Here is a 17,500-nt window from a genome sequence, read left to right on the forward strand (position 1 = left end):
AGAGACAGGAGACACGTCATTCCGCTTTCTGAGGGCTTTAGAGAGCCAATGGAAGCCTTAGAAAGTGTCACATAACAGCACAGATGCTGTAATTTCGATAGAGATACAACAGAAGGACTACAAATTGTCAGACAGGCCACTTCCTGCCTGGAATCTTCTCAGGTTTTTGCCTGCCATATGAGTTCTGTTATACTCACAGACACAATTCAAACAGTTTTAGAAACTTTAGAGTGTTTTCTATCCAAATCTACTAATTATATGCATATTCTTGTTTCTGGGCAAGAGTAGTAACCAGTTTAACTCGGGTATGTTTTTTTATCCGGCCGTGAAAATACTGCCCCCTAGCCCCAACAGGATAAACAATAAAAAGTGAACAGTAACTATTACACTCACACAAATTCCAAAAGAATAAAGACATTTCAAATGTCATATTATGTCTATATACAGTGTTGTAGCGATGAGCAAATAGTTAATGTAGAAAAGGGAAAATAATAAACATAAATAATGGTTGTATTTACAATGGTGTTTGTTCTTCACTGGTTGCCCTTTTCTTGTGGCAACAGGTGTCAGAGTCGTCGATGAACGGTGACCAAAATGCAGCGGGTATAGTGCTCATCTTTCTTCTTTATTTAGAAAGAACACTCAAAACAAAATAAACAGACAACAAAACAGTTCCATAAGGCACACAGGCTATACAGAAAACAACCACCCACAAACCCAAAGGAAAAAACAGGCTGCCTAAGTATGGCTTCCAATCAGAGACAACGAAAGACACCTGCCTCTGATTGGAAGCCATACTTGGCCACACATAGAAAACGAAAACATAGAAATAGAAAACTAGAACCAAAATCCCCTAGAACCAAAAAACACACAAAACAAACACCCCCTGTCACGACCTGACCATACTACAATTACAAATGACCCCTTTACTGGTCAGGACGTGACAGTACCCCCTCCAAAACAAAAAACCCCACAAAACCAACCCCAAACCTAAAGGGAGGGAAGGGAGGGTGGCCACCGTCAACGACGGTTCCTGTGCTACAACCCCCCTTCGCCAATCCTCCCATTACGGAGGTGGCTCTGGCTCTGGGCGTAGCTCCCGTTCAGAAGACTCCGGGCTGAGGAGCGTCGCTGAAGGCTCCTGACTGGGGAGCGTCGCTGGAGGCTCCTGACTGGAGGGCGTCGCTGGAGGCTCCTGACTGGAGAGCTTCGCTGGAGGCTCCGGGCTGAGGAGCGTCGCTGGGGGCTCCGGGCTGAGGAGCGTCGCTAGAGACTCTGAGCTGAGGAGCGTCGCTGGAGGCTCCGGGCTGAGGAGCGTCGCTGGAGGCTCCGGGCTGAGGAGCGTCACTGGAGGCTCCGGGCTGAGGAGCGTCGCTGGAGGCTCCGGGCTGAGGAGCGTCGCTGGAGGCTCCGGGCTGAGGAGCGTCACTGGAGGCTCCGGGCTGAGGAGCGTCACTGGAGGCTTCCTGCGTGGAGCTGGGACCGGTCTCCCCGGAGTGGGAAGACTTACAGGAGACTGGGTGCGCAGAGCAGGCAGGAGGCACACTGGGCTGTGGAGGCGCACCGGAGGTCTGGAGCTCAGGGCTGGCACACTCCATCCTGGCTGGATGGTCCCTGTAGCCCGGCACGGGCGTAGCGCTGGCACAGGGCGAACTGGGCTGTGCTGGGGAATGAGGGGCACCGTACCTGGAGCAGGCGTAGGATATCCTGGGCCCAGGATTCTCCCTGGAGGTCTGACACTTACAGCCAGCATGACCCATCCTGGCTCAATGCTCACTCTAGCCCGGCAAGGGCGAAGCGCTGGCACAGGACGAACTGGGCTGTGCTGGGGAATGCAGGGTATCGTGCATGGAGCAGGTGTGGGATATCCTAGGCCGAGGAGCCGCACTGGAGGTCAGATACGCTGCGCCGGCGCACTTTTTAGTGGCTGCCGGCTAGCTGTCGCACGACAAAGTTGTGGAGCCTGTATCGACCGCACCGGGCTCTGAGTGCTTATGGGCGACATAGTGCGCATACCTCCATGCTGCCTAGCTCCTCCCTCTGTGTGTCTGCTCCGTTGTGCGCTCTCCACCAGTCCTTTTCTCCGGAATCCAGCGTCGTCATCCGCTCTTGACTCCTCGACCGGCTCTGGTTTCCTCCATGGCTCCCTCCGTATAGCCCGGGAAGTTAGCAACACTCCCCTTATGCCCCACCCAAAAAAATATTTTTGGGGTTGCCTCCTCACCTCCTGAATAGGATACAACGCCTCGTACCTCCGTCGTTCCCTCTTTGCTTCCTCCAGCTCCTCCTTCGATCGCTGGTACTCCCCAGCCTGGCTCCATGGACCCTTGCCATCGAGGATCTCAACCCACGTCCATGACTCCAAATACTTCTCCTGCTGCTCCTTATTCCGCTGCTTGGTCTTCTTCTGGTGGGTGGTTCTGTCAGAGGCGTCGATGAACGGTGACCAAAATGCAGGTATAGTGCTCATCTTTCTTCTTTATTTAGAAAGAACACTCAAAACAAAATAAACAGACGACGAAACACTTCCATAAGGCACACAGGCTATACAGAAAACAACCACCCACAAACCCAAAGGAAAAAACAGGCTGCCTAAGTATGGCTTCCAATCAGAGACAACGAAAGAAACCTGCCTCTGATTGGAAGCCATACTTGGCCACACATAGAAAAAAGAAAACATAGAAATAGAAAACTAGAACCAAAATCCCCAAGAACCAAAAAATCCCAAAACACACAAAACAAACACCCCCTGCCACGCCCTGACCATACTACAATTACAAATGACCCCTTTACTGGTCAGGACGTGACAACAGGTCACAAATCTTGCTGCTGTGATGGCACACTGCAGTCTTTCACCCAACAGAAATAGGAGTTTATCAAAATTGGGTTTGTTTTCAAATTATTTGTGGGTCTGTGTAATCTGAGGGAAATAAGTGTCTCTAATATGGTCTCTAATATGGTCATAAATTTGGCACTTCAGTTTCCACCACCTCATTCCACCTTTCTCAATAGCAAGGCTATGCTCACTGAGTCTGTACATAGTCAAAGCTTTCCTTTATTTTGGGTCAGTCACAGTGCTCAGGTATTCTGCCACTATGTACTCTCTGTTTTTTTGTTAATTCTTTCCAATGTGTCATGTAATTATCTTGTTGTAATCTCGTGATTTTGTTGGGTCTAATTGTGTTGCTGTCCTGGGGCTCTGTGAGGTGTGTTTGTTTGTGAACAGAGCCCCAGGATCAGCTTGCTTAGGGGACTCTTCTCCAGGTTTATCTCTCTGTAGGTGATTTTGTTGTGGAAGGTTTGGGAATCGCTTCCTTTTAGGTGGTTGTAGAATTTAACGGCTCTTTTCTGGATTTTGATCATTTGCAGTGTCAGCCTAATTCTGCTCTGCATGCATTATTTGGTATTTTACGTTGTACACAGAGGATATTTTTGCAGAATTCTGCATGCAGAGTCTCAGTTTGGTGAATTCTTGGTTGGTGAGCGGACCCCAGACCTCACAACCATAAAGGGCAATGGGTTTTATAACTGATTCCAGTATTTTTAGCCAGATCCTAATTGCTACGTCGAATTTGATGTTCCTTTTAATGGCATAGAAGGTCCTGCTTGCCTTGTCTCTCATCTCGTACACAGCTTTGTGGAAGTTACCTATGGCGCAGATGTTTAGGCCGAGGTATGTATAGTTTTTTGGTTTGCTGGCTGCCCGCGGGCGTTCGGAGAGGGTCCTGCCCGTTCCACCTCCGCGCACCCCCGCCCCTACCCCTATGGAGGCAGGGGGGCCGTACCAAGGGGCACCGGAGGAGCTGGCTCCTCCTGCACCAGCTGTGGTCGGAGAGGACACACGGCCGACCGGTGCTGGAGGAGCCAGTCTGGGAGTCGAGAGGGCAGGCAGAACACTTCTCGGTCACCCCAGGTGAGTCAGCACCAGATTCACCCAGAACCCCCTGTTGGTCACATGTTCTTACCTGTTTTGTTTTCTAAATGTTTTCCCTCTTCCCAGCATAGGGCGCTAGTCGATTCAGGCGCAGCTGGGAACTTTATGGATCGTGGACTTGCCATTAAGCTGGGCATTCCGCGGGTGCCGATAGATCCCCCCTTCCCCGTGCACTCCCTAGATAGCCGACCATTAGGGTAAGGGCTAGTCAGGGAGTCTACGGTGCCACTGGACATGGTAACGCAGGGGTATCATAAGGAACGCATTCGTTTTTTCCTTATTGATTCGCCGGCGTTTCCGGTGGTGCTGGGGGTCCCCTGGCTGGCTGGTCACAATCCCCGTATTTTGTGGAAACAGGGGGTTCTCCAGGGGTGGTCAGAGGAGTGTTCAGGGAGGTGTCTAGGAGTTTCCATAGGTGCCACGTCGGTGGAGAGTCCAGACCAGGTGTCCACCGTGCGCATTCCCCCTGAGTACGCCGATTTGGCGATCGCCTTCTGTAAAAAGAGGGCGACTAAATTACCACCCCATCGACAGGGGGATTGTGCGATAGATCTCCAGGTTAACGCTGTGCTTCCCAAGAGTCACGTGTACCCCTTGTCACAGGACGAGACGGCGGCTATGGAGACATATGTCACAGAATCCCTGGGACAGGGGTACATTCGGCCCTCCATCTTACCCGCCTCCTCGAGTTTCTTTTTTGTGAAGAAAAAGGAGGGAGGTCTGTGTCCGTGCATTGATTACAGAGCTCTAAACGCTATCACGGTGGGGTTTAGTTACCCACTACCTCTCATCGCTACGGCGGTGGAATCATTTCACGGAGCAAAGTTCTTCACAAAACTGGATCTCAGGAGCGCATATAACCTGGTGCGTATCAAGAAGGGAGACGAGTGGAAAACCGCTCGGGCCATTATGAGTACCTCGTCATGCCGTATGGGTTGAAAAATGCTCCAGCCGTCTTTCAATCCTTTGTTGACGAGATTCTCAGGGACCTGCATGGGCAGGGCGTGATTGTCTATATCGATGACATTCTGATATATTCCGCCACCCGCTCCGCGCATGTGTCCCTGGTGCGCAAGGTGCTTGGTAGACTGCTGGAGCATGACCTATACGTTAAGGCTGAGAAATGTGTGTTTTCCAAACGAGCCGTTTCCTTTCTGGGTTATCGCATTTCCACCACGGGGGTGGTGATGGAGTGTGACCGCGTTAAGGCCGTGCGTAATTGGCCGACTCCAACCACGGTGAAGGAAGTGCAGCGGTTCTTAGGCTTTGACAATTACTACCGGAGGTTTATCCGGGGTTTTGGCCAGGTAGCGGCTCCCATTACCTCACTGCTGAAGGGGGGGCCGGTGCGTTTGCGATGGTCGACGGAGGCGGACGGAGCCTTCAAGAAGTTGAAGACGCTGTTCACCGACGCACCCGTGTTGGCGCACCCGGACCCGTCTCTAGCATTCATAGTGGAGGTGGACGCATCCGAGGCTGGGGTGGGTGCCGTGTTATCACAGCGCTCGGGTACGCCATCGAAACTCCGCCCCTGCGCTTTCTTTTCGAAGAAGCTCAGTTCGGCGGAGCGTAACTATGATGTGGGGGACAGGGAGTTGCTAGCGGTGGTAAAAGCTTTGAGGGTGTGGCGGCACTGGCTTGAGGGGGCTAAACACCCCTTTCTCATCTGGACCGACCACCGAAACCTGGAGTACATCCGGGCAGCGAGGAGACTGAATCCACGTCAGGCAAGGTGGGCCATGTTCTTCGCCCGGTTTAGGTTCACTATCTCCTATAGACCGGGTTCCCTTAACACTAGAGCCGACGTGCTGTCCCGTCTCTATGACACGGAGGACCGGCCCATCGATCCAACTCCCATCATTCCAGCGTCGAGGCTGGTGGCACCGGTGGTATGGGAGGTGGACGCGGACATCGAGCGGGCATTAGTGTTGGAACCTGCGCCTGCGCAGGTTCCCGTGGGTCGCATGTATGTGCCGCTCGGTGTTCGTGATTGATTGATTCGATGGGCACACACGCTACCTACTGCGGGTCATCCTGGTGTGGCGAGGACAGTGCGGAGTCTCAGGGGGCAGTACTGGTGGCCCACCTTGGCTAAGGACGTGAGGTTCTATGTCTCTTTCTGTTCGGTGTGTGCCCAGAGTAAGGCTCTGGGCACACACCGAGAGGGAAGTTACAGCCCCTCCCCATTCCACAACGGCCATGGTCGCACCTGTCTATAGATTTCTTGACAGATCTTCCCCCCTCTCAGGGGAACACTGCGATTCTGGTGGTTGTGGATCGGTTCTCTAAGTCCTGCCGTCTCCTCCCGTTGCCCGGTCTCCCTACGGCCCTGCAGACTGCGGAGGCCCTATTTACCCACGTCTTTCGGCACTACGGGGTGCCGGAGGACATTGTCTCTGATCGAGGTTCCCAGTTCACATCCAGGGTCTGGAGGGCGTTTATGGAGCAGCTGGGTGTCTCGGTCAGTTTGACCTCCAGTTTTCACCCCGAGAGCAATGGGCAGGCGGAGAGGATGAACTAGGAGGTGGGCAGGTTTCTGAGGTCGTATTGCCAGGACCGGCCAGAGGAGTGGGCGAGGTACATTCCCTGGGCTGAGTTAGCCCAGAACTCACTTCGCCACTCCTCTACTAACATGTCACCCTTTCAGTGTGTTTTGGGTTACCAGCCGGTCCTGGCACCATGGCACCGGAGCCAGACCGAGGCTCCTGCGGTGGAGGACTGGGTACAGCACTCCAAGGAGACCTGGAGAGCCGTCCAGGACTCCCTGAAGGAGGCCAGTGGACGGCAGAAGAGGAGTGCTGATCGCCACCGCAGTGAGGCACCCGTGTTCGTACCGGGAGACAGGGTCTGGCTCTCGACCCGGAACCTGCCCCTCCGCGTGCCCTGCCGGAAGCTGGGGCCGCAGTGTGTGGGGCCCTTTAAAGTCCTGAGGAGGATAAACGAGGTGTGTTATCGGTTACAACTCCCTTCCTATTACCGTATTAACCCCTCGTTTCATGTGTCTCTCCTCAGGCCGGTGGTAGCTGGTCCCCTGCAGGAAGGTGAGGTGCCGGAGGTCCCTCCACCCCTTCTGGACATCGGGGGGTCCCCGGCGTACAGCATACGGGCCATTCTGGACTCGAGACGCCGGGCGAGGGGCCTGCAGTACCTCGTGGACTGGGAGGGGTACGGCCCGGAGGAGAGGTGCTGGGTGCCGGCGGAGGACGTCTTGGACCCATCCATGTTGAAGGATTTTCATCGCCTCCGTCCGGATTGCCCTGCGCCTCACCCTCCGGGTCGTCCTCGAGGCCGGTGTCGGCGCGCTGCGGGAGCCGCACGTCAGGAGGGGGGTACTGTCACAATTCCCACCGACGGTGGCGCCCCCTCCTGCTCGGGTGGCGCTCGGCGGTCGTCGTCACCGGCCTATTAGCTACCACTGATTTCCTTTTTTGGTTTTCCCTTCTTTTTGGTTTTGTGCACATGTGTTAGTTTGGTTAATTAGCGGGGCTATTTATGTTAGCTGGTCCGCTTCCGTGTTGTGCGGGATTATTACGATAGTGACGGCTCATGTTCGTGTCGGCGCTATTTTACGCCGTGTGTATTTTCTCCCCTGTGTTTGGGAGTATTTGTTTTGTGTTAGTGTAAATTAAATACGCCACTACCCTGTGCTCGCTGCTTCCTGTGCCTCATTCCTTCACCACGACTGCCAACCCGTTACAACATCCAACTATGCAGCCTCCAAAAACACTACAAATCCAACAACGCAGCATCCAAAAACACTACAAATCCAACAACGCAGCATCCAAAAACAATACAAAAAAATAATCTAATTAATATATACAGTTGAAGTGGGAAGTTTAAATACACCTTAGCCAAATACATTTAAACTCAGTTTTTCACAATTCCTGACATTTAATCCTAGTACCAATTCCCTGTCTTAGGTCAGTTAGGATTACCACTTTCTTTGAAGAATGTGAAATGTCTGAATAATAGTAGAGAGAATGATTTATTTCAGCTTTAAATGTTTTCATCACATTCCCAGTTGGTCAGAAGTTTACATACACTCAATTAGTATTTACATACACTCAATTAGTATTTGGAAGACCCATTTGCGACCAAGCTTGAAACTTCCTGACTGATGTCTTGAGATGTTGCTTCAATATATCCACATAATCCCTCATGATGCCATCTATTTTGTGAAGTGCTCCAGTCCCTCAGGCAGCAAAGCACCCCCACAACATGATGCTGCCACCCCCGTGCTTCACGGTTGGGATGGTGTTCTTCGCCTTGCACGCATCCCCCTTTTTCCTCCAAACATAACAATGGTCATCATGGCCAAACTGTTTTATTTTTGTTTCATCAGACCAGAGGACATTTCTCCAAAAAGTACGATCTTTGTCCCCATGTGCAGTTGCAAAACGTAGTCTGGCTTTTTTATGGTGGTTTTGGAGCAGTGGCTTCTTCCTTGCTGAGCGGCCTTTCAGGTTATGTCGATATAGGACTTGTTTTACTGTGGATATAGATACTTTTCTACCTGTTTCCTCCAGCATCTTCACAAGGTCCTTTGCTGTTATTCTGGGATTGATTTGCACTTTTCACACCAAAGTACGTTCATCTCTAGGAGACAGAACGCATCTCCTTCCTGAGCGGTATGACGGCTGCGTGGTCCCATGGTGTTTATACTTGCATAGTATTGTTTATACAGATGAACATGGTACCTTCAGGCGTTTGGAAATTGCTCCCAAGGATTAACCAGACTTGTGGAGGTCTACAATTTTCTTTCTGAGATCTTGGCTGATTTCTTTTGATTTTCCCATGATGTCAAGCAAAGAGGCACTGAGTTTGAAGGTAGGCCTTGAAATACATCCACAGGTACACCTCCAATTGACTCAAATGATGTCAATTAGCCTGTCAGAAGCTTCTAAAGCCATGACATCATTTTCTCGAATTTTCCAAGCTGTTTAAAGGCACAGTCAACTTAGTGTTTGTAAACTTCTGACTCACTGGAATTGTGATACAGTGAATTATAAGTGAAATAATCTGTCTGTATGTAACGCCCTGGCCATAGAGAGGGGTTTTTTGTTCTTTATTTTGGCTAGGCCAGGGTGTTACATTGGGTGGGCGTTCTATGTTCTGTTTCTATGTGTTTGTATTTCTTTGTTTTGGGCCGTGTGTGGCTCCCAAATCAGGCACAGCTGAAGTTCGTTGTTGTTGATTGGGAGTCACACATAAGTGCATCTTTTTCCGTTGGGGTTTTGTGGGTAATTGTTTCTGTTCGTGTTACTGTGATAAACGTGACAGGACTGTTTTGGTTGTCTGTTTATTGTTTTGTATTGTATAGTGTTCTTGCCGTAATTAAATATATGACGAACACTAACTCCGCTGCATTTTGGTCTTCTTCCGACGACAGCCCTTACAGAATTACCCACCAAACCAGGACCAAGCAGCGGAGGAGGAAGGAGCAACAGGAGAACAGCTTGATGAACTCGTGGACATGGGAACAGATACTGGACGGAGAGGGACCATGGACTCAGGCTGGGGAGTATCGCCTCCCGCAGTGGGAGATTGAAGCGGCGAGAGCGGAGAGGCGATATTATGAGGAGAGAGAGCGCAACGAGCACGAGAGGCAGACCCAATAAAAAAAATTGGGGGGGGCACACGGGACAGTCGGCGGAGCCGAGGTCGGAACCAGAGCCAGTCGGGTTGACATTGGATGTGAGCGAGGGGTACGAGGCAGAGACTGTGAAGGAGTTCATGGGGAAATTAAAGGAGAGAGAGATGAGAGAGCTGCTAGTTTGGTGCATAAGGCACGGCATTCGCCCTACGGAGCGTGTCGTGGAAATGATGTCACCTGAGGCAGCTCTCCATACTCGTCCTGAGGTGCGTGCTGGTTGTCTGGTGAAGACTGTGCCTGCGCCCAGAAACAGGCCTCCTGCATGTCTTCCCAGCCCTGCACGTCCTGTGCCTACGCCCAGAACCAGGCCTCCTGCATGTCTTCCCATCCTGGTCAAGCCCGTGCCTCCTCCACGGACCAGTCCTCCAGTGGGTCTCCCCATCCTGGTCAAGCCCGTGCTTCCTCCACGGACCAGTCCTCCAGTGGGTCTCCCTATCCTGGTCAAGCCCGTGCCTCCTCCACGGACCAGTCCTCCAGTGGGTCTCCTCATCCTGGTCAAGCCTGTGCCTCCTCCAAGGACCAGTCCTCCGGTGGATCCCTCCACCCTGGTCTCTCCTGTGCCGCCTCCTCAGACCAGGCCTCCAGCTGGTCTCCCCAGCCTGGTGAGTCCAGGGCCTGCGCCCAGAGCCAGGCCTCCCTCATGTCTCCCCAGCCTGGTGAATCCGTGCCGGATCTGCCGGAATGGCCCGCCGTGCCGGATCTGCCGGAGTGGCCCGCCGTGACGGATCTGTCGGAGTGGCCCGCCGTGCCGGATCTGCCGGAGTGGCCCGCCGTGCCGGATCTGCCGGAGGGGCCCGCCGTGCCGGATCTGCCGGAGTGGCCCGCCTGTCCTCTGCCCGGATCTGCCGGAGTGGCCTGTCTGCCCGGATCAGCCGGAGTGGCCCATCTGCCCGGATCAGCCATCGCCGCCCGCCAGCCAGGCGCAGCAAGGGACACCCGCCAGCCGGGCGCAGCCAGGGTCGTCAGCCAGCCGGGCGCAGCCATCGCCGCCCGCCAGCCGGGCGCAGAAAGCGCCGCCCGCCAGCCGGGCGCAACAAGGGTCGCCCGCCAGCCGGGCGAAGCCAGGGTCGCCCGCCAGACCTTCGGCGCGGCCAGGTGCGCCACCTAAGAGGGCGACGCCAAGGGTGGGGCAGAACCTGAGCCGCCGCCGTAAGAGGGCCCACCCAGACCCTCCCCTTCAGTGTCAGGTTTTGCGGCCGGAGTCCGCACCTTGGGGGGGGTACTGTAATGCCCTGGCCATAGAGAGGGGTTTTTTGTTCTTTATTTTGGCTAGGCCAGGGTGTTACATTGGGTGGGCGTTCTATGTTCTGTTTCTATGTGTTTGTATTTCTTTGTTTTGGGCCGTGTGTGGCTCCCAAATCAGGCACAGCTGAAGTTCGTTGTTGTTGATTGGGAGTCACACATAAGTGCATGTTTTTCCGTTGGGGTTTTGTGGGTAATTGCTCCTGTTCATGTTACTGTGATAAACGTGACAGGACTGTTTTGGTTGTCTGTTTATTGTTTTGTATTGTATAGTGTTCTTGCCGTAATTAAATATATGACGAACACTAACTCCGCTGCATTTTGGTCTTCTTCCGACGACAGCCCTTACACTGTAAACAATTGTTGGGAAAATGACTTGTGTCATGCACAAAGTAGATGTCCTCACCGACTTGCCAAAACTATAGTTTGTTAACAAGAAATATGTGGAGTGGTTGAAAAACGAGTTTTAATGACTCCAACCTAAGTGTATGTAAACTTCTGACTTCAACTGTATATTTTTGTATACACTTCATGTACACATTCATTTAACATTCCTTAAAATATTTAAAACTCATGAGACATTGGGACCAAAATACACTATACATTCAAGAATGTAATGTTTTGCACTGTAGTTCTGAAGGCCGGTCGATGCTCTGTGAGCCAAACTTTTGTGAGTGTAATGTAAAACTTTTTCTGGTCTATTTCACTTTTGTTTAATATCTATTTTACTTGCATTGGCAATGTAAACATATGTTTCCCATGCCAATAAAGTCCCTTAAATTGAAATTGAATTGAAATTGAATTGAGAGAGAAAAAGACAGAGAAAAAAAAGCGCAGACAGATTAAAAAAGCAAGAGAAAAATAAACAGAGACCGACAGAGACAGACAGACCGACAGGCAGACAGAGAGACAGTCAGACAGAGACAGACAGACAGAGCAGGCCCCAACAGGAGTTTAAAGAGTGGAAATGCACATTAAAACAAGGCCCAGCTGCCAGCCCTGAAACGCCTCTCCCTCCAACAGATTGAAGCTAAATAAACATCAAAGAATGTGAAGAGAGCTATAAATATTGCTCAGAAACCCATGATTTATGAAACCTACACCAGGACGACTCCTGAATACTAAACTACTGTACCACAAAGACATGGGGAAGAAGATGGCGTCAAGGGTTGGGCAGTAACTGATTACATGTCAGTTACATGTAATTTGATTACAAAAGAACTGTAACTGTAGTCAGTTACGTCACCAGCGAAAAATATTGTAATCAGATTACAGATACTTTTGAAAAACTATACGACAACTTCTTGGAATATTTTAAAATTCAGAAAGGATGTTTACGAAAAAATGTATTATGGCACCTTGCTGTTTTCTCAATGACATTCAATTCAGCATTGAAAAAAGGTGCAAGTTTAAGTTTGTTCCACCTGAGCGAGTCTGACCACAAGTCAGAGACCACTATGATGACGCACCAAATGGGTTTGATGGATCCTTTTTGTCTTCTTCTAATGTTCAATTTGGAAAAGGTTTTAATGCTCTGAGGCATTTCAAGGGGGTCACGTCAATTCAACTCAGTCAATTGACCATCACACAGTCTGCATGGATGGTCTACTTCTCTCCTTCCTTCAAAGCTTCTGATGGACTACTTCTCTCCTTCCTTCAAAGCTTCTGATGGACTACTTCTCTCCTTCCTTCAAAGCTTCTAATGGACTACTTCTCTCCTTCCTTCAAAGCTTCTGATGGACTACTTCTCTCCTTCCTTCAAAGCTTCTAATGGACTACTTCTCTCCTTCCTTCAAAGCTTCTGATGGACTACTTCTCTCCTTCCTTCAAAGCTTCTAATGGACTACTTCTCTCCTTCCTTCAAAGCTTCTGATTACATTTGAACCCTACTGACTAGAATAAGTTATGCATAGAAGTTACAAAAGGGCCTAATAAACTTGCATGTATGGTAATGAAGCTTTTGAAAATCAATTAGACCACAACCATAACATGACTGTTATCTAATGTACATGCAGCTGTCACTTCGACTATTGATTGATCGTTACTAAAACAATGACAAAGTACAGCCACACTTCACAGACACGGAGGACCCGCTCTCTCACTCCTATCCCCTTTCCTTTCCCTTCCAAAATCCACCAAATCAATCGAAAGTGGCAGTGGCGGTCCAATGGTATCCAATATCCACTATCCACCATTCAACCTTTCTGTCACTCACCTGTAATGGTGCCGCAGTCCTTGGGCTGCTTGTCTGCAGCTGTGGATCCAGGGGGAGGGACAGAAGGAGGGCTGGTCTTGGCTGAGCGTCGGTGTCGGACCACCCTGTGCTGCAACCCGGAGAAGGAGCTGGAAGAACTGCTGACCGGCTGGATGAAGAGACTGTCCTCTCCTGTATAGACCAGTCCAGTCTGAAGAGAGAGAGAGAGAGAGAGAGAGAGAGAGAGAGAGAGAGAGAGAGAGAGAGAGAGAGAGAGAGACAGAGAGCAAAAGAACAGCCGTTAACATTCATACTCCCCTCATGTTTTTAGGCTAGATCAGCTTTTAACATAACTCTTGGTTTTCTCTCACGAGATCCCAGATAGTTGTTTGCATCATGCCACCTCCCCTTTCCCCCCGACCAGAGCTGCCTCAAGCCCCACCTCTATACCCTCAACCTCAACCCCAACCAAAAACCAGCCCCTGGCCAAAACCATGCAGGGCCTTATAGGAACAAATACCTTATAGTCTTACCCAAAGCCTCCACTGACATAGTCCAGTGAAACGTGAATAAACTGCAACGTATAAACATGGCCGGCCCGCTCAATAGGCAGGATTAGTCGGCCGCTTATGGCGGCAGATTGACGAGGGCAGCGTTTTCTGAACTAAACTGACCAACACGCACCTCCAACATCACATAAAACCTCACATACAGTGCATTCTGAAAGTATTCAGACCCCCTGATTTTTTCCCACATTTTGTTACGTTACAGCCTTATTCTAAAATGTATTAAATCGTTTTTTCCCCCTCATCAATATACACACAATACCCCATAATGACAAACCAAAAACTGTTTTTTATACATTTTTGCAAATGTATAAATAAAAAAAACTGAAATATCACATTTACATAAGTATTCAGACCCTTTACTCAGTACTTTGTTGAAGCACCTTTGGCAGCGATTACAGCCTCGAGTCTTCTTGGGTATGACGCTACAAGCTTGGCACACCTGTATTTGAGGAGTTTCTCCCATTCTTCTCTGCAGATCCTCTCAAGCTCTGTCAGGTTGGATGAGGAGCGTCGTTGCACAGCTTTTTCAGGTCTCTCCAGAGATGTTCGATTAGGTTCAAGTCCGGGCTCTGGCTGGGCCACTCAAGAACATTCAGAGACTTGTCCGGAAGCCACTCCTGCATTGTCTTGGCTGTGTGCTTAGGCTCGATGTCCTGTTGGAAGGTGAACCTTCACCCCTGTCTGAGGTCCTGAGTGCTCTGGAGCAGGTTTTCATCGAGGATCTCTCTATACTTTGCTCCGTTCATCTTTCCCTCAATCGTGACTAGTCTCCCAGTCCCTGCTGCTGAAAAACATTGCCAGGTTTCCTCCAGACGTGATGTTTGGCATTCAGGCCAAAGAGTTCAATCTTGGTTTCATCAGACCAGAGAATCTTGTTTCTCATGGTCTGATAGTCCTTTAGGTGCCTTTTGGCAAACTCCAAGCGGGCTGTCATGTGCATTTTACTGAGGAGTGGCTTCCATCTGCCCACTCAACCATAAAGGCCTGATTGGTGGAGTGCTGCAGAGATGTTTGTCATTCTGGAAGGTTCTCCCATCTCCACAGAGGAACTCTGGAGCTCTGTCAGAATGACCATTGGGTTCTTGGTCACCTCCCTGACCAATGCCCATCTCCCCCATTGCTCAGTTTGGCCGGGTGGGCCAGCTCTAGGAAGAGTCTTGGTGGTTCCAAACTTCGTCCATTTAAGAATGATGGAGGCCATTGTGTTAATGGGGACCTTCAATGCTACAGAAATGTTTTGGTTCTATTCCCCAGATCTGTGCCTCGACACAATCCTGTCTCAGAGTTCTTCGGACAATTCCTTCGACCTCACGGCTTTTTTTACTCTGACATGCACTGTCAACTGTGGGACCTTATATAGACACGTGTCTGCCTTTCCAAATCTTGTCCAATCAATTTAATTTACCACAGGTGGACTCCAATCAAGTTGTAGAAACATCTCAAGGATGAACAATGGAAATAGGATGCACCTGAGTCTCATAGCAAAGGGTCTGAATACTTATGTAAATAAGGTATTTCTGTTTTTTATTTTTAATATATTGCAAAATTTCTAAAAAACTGCTTTAGCTTTGTCATTATGGGGTATGGTGTGTAGATTGATGAGGGAAAAATGTTAAATTGAATTTTATCAATTTTAGAATAAGTCTGAAATGTAATAAAATGTGGAAAGAGTCAAGGGGTCTGAATACTTTCCAAATGCACTGTAATTCTGCCCAAAAACAATGACAATTTCTCTCAACCAATGGCAAATGGGCTTTTTAGTTGAGCACTGATGCTGCCCTGTGATAAACAATGCCCACTTTGTCAAAGGCAGGGGCGCAAAATATTTAGCTTGTCCATTCCCAGCGCGCCTCTCAAGGGTGCTGTTGGAGAGACACATCGCTGCGGCGCTCCACCAACATTTCGTCATAAAAATCATCTAACATAAATCATGTAGCAGATATAGGATATGGTAGAAAGAAAATGTGGCCTTTTCTGTAGCCTACAGGCTGGAGATAAAATGGATGACAATGTAATGAGACGGACACTTTTTACATCATGCAGGTTTCTCCAATCAAATAGCCTAACCTAAATGGCACCCAATCAAATTAAAAATGGGCTGTCATGTTAACAAACAAAATACCCTGAGAACAGGACAGGTCAAAGTAAAATGGACATTATGGAATGGACAATCACAACTGTTGTACTGAAGTTTCACCCTGTTGGCATGATCAGTGGTTTCAAGTTTGTATCACAGCAAAAAAATTAAATACTTCAACATTTCCCGTTGTGTAAACACACTGCAAAAAGGCTCACGATAACTCCTGATAAAGTTGGGTAGCTGATATTCAGAGCTTAAATCACCAAATTGATTAGTCACAGGATTCCATTGCTGCCGACATGGTAGGCTATACCACAGTAAGCCTAAGCCGACGTCGTTTGGTCCAGACCCTATGTATGTTTTTGGTGTTTTACAAACGGTAGGCTTACCACATAGATAGGCATTCATAACATTTAATTTGGGAAAATACGTATTTTTCCGCCTAGGGTGGCTGAATGGCAAGAACCAGCCCTGTGCATAACAGCTCCTTGTGTAGGGTGCACTGCCAAAAGAAGAGTCAGCGCAAACTCTCCAATTTACATCTCAGCACACACCTCCTCAGGGCTAGGGAGAGGAAGCAGAGAGGAGTGCTGAGAGAGAGGGGGGAGAAGAGAGAGAGTTAAAGAGAGAGAAGGAAGCAGAGAGGAGTGCTGAGAGAAATAAGGAGGAAGAGAGAGAGAAAGAAAGAAAGACCATAAACCTCACTCTTTCATCCTCTCTGACAGGTACAGACAGACACAAACTCCCTACAACATGAATCATGGTGGGAAAAGTAGAAGTGGAGTGCTTAAAGGTTTTGTAAGGCTTTACAAAGGATCCATCGTTGTATTGTAAAGGTGCGCCTGGCAGGGCTAGTAAAATGAGTTGACATGGCATTAACAAGCAATCCAGAGCCACACACAGTGTCTTAAAGGTATTCCAAAAGCCCAGCGGCAGCAATTATAGAACCTATGAACCGTTTCCATGGCAACTAGCATTGGAGGGATAATGTTGTCTTCTTCTCGGTCAGAACAAGCTGAAGGTAAAAAAAAAAAAAAAGAGACGCCAATGATTAATTGTCCATTCAGCAATCACGGTTATGTACACAGTGAAGTAGAGAGAGAGAGAGAGAGAGAGAAGGAGAGAGAAAGAGAGAGAAAGAGAGAAAGAGAGAGAGAGAGAGAGAGAGAGAGAGAGAGAGAGAGAGAGAGAGAGAGAGAGAGAGAGAGAGAGAGAGAGAGAGAGAGCGAGTGAAAGAGAGAGAGAGAGAGAGAAAGAGAGAGAGAGAGAGAGAGAAAGAAAGACAGACTTAGCCCTAAACAGGCATGTATGTGGCTGTTCACTTAGCCACATTCACAACAGACACAATGTGAAAGCAGAGAATGCATGCGGCCAGCCTCAGTGCTTCCAGTGTGAGGCAGGGTTAAGTGAATAACGGCTGGTATTTCAGGGTAAAATAGAACACTGTGCTAAGTGTGTTACAACATACTCTTGCCACAGCAGGCTAATACAGGAAAGACATCCACCAGGCACTAGCTCCAAGCTAAGCCTCAGGGTAAACAATGCTGCTGCAGCACAGCAAAGACATCCACCAGGCACTTGCTCCAAGCTAAGCCTCAGGGTAAACTATGCTGCTGCAGCACAGCAAAGACATCCACCAGGCACTAGCTCCAAGCTAAGCCTCAGGGTAAACAATGCTGCTGCAGCACAGCAAAGACATCCACCAGGCACTAGCTCCAAGCTAAGCCTCAGGGTAAACAATGCTGCTGCAGCACAGCAAAGACATCGACCAGGCATAGCTCCAAGCTAAGCCTCAGGGTAAACAATGCTGCTGCAGCACAGCAAAGAC

General features: G+C 49.5%; 1 protein-coding gene across 1 annotated transcript in view; it reads right to left on the bottom strand.

Moving 5' to 3' along the window:
* LOC106591416 (A disintegrin and metalloproteinase with thrombospondin motifs 17) overlaps positions 1 to 17,500 on the bottom strand; it is a 200,131-nt gene that overhangs the window by 176,532 nt on the left and 6,099 nt on the right. Inside the window, exon 3 of the mRNA XM_045689469.1 lies at positions 13,045 to 13,234. Within this exon, the coding sequence (XP_045545425.1) occupies positions 13,045 to 13,234 (190 nt within the window). The remainder of the gene's footprint in view (positions 1 to 13,044; positions 13,235 to 17,500) is intronic.

Source organism: Salmo salar, chromosome ssa11 (assembly GCF_905237065.1).
Source record: "Salmo salar chromosome ssa11, Ssal_v3.1, whole genome shotgun sequence".
Taxonomy (NCBI): Eukaryota; Metazoa; Chordata; class Actinopteri; order Salmoniformes; family Salmonidae; genus Salmo; species Salmo salar.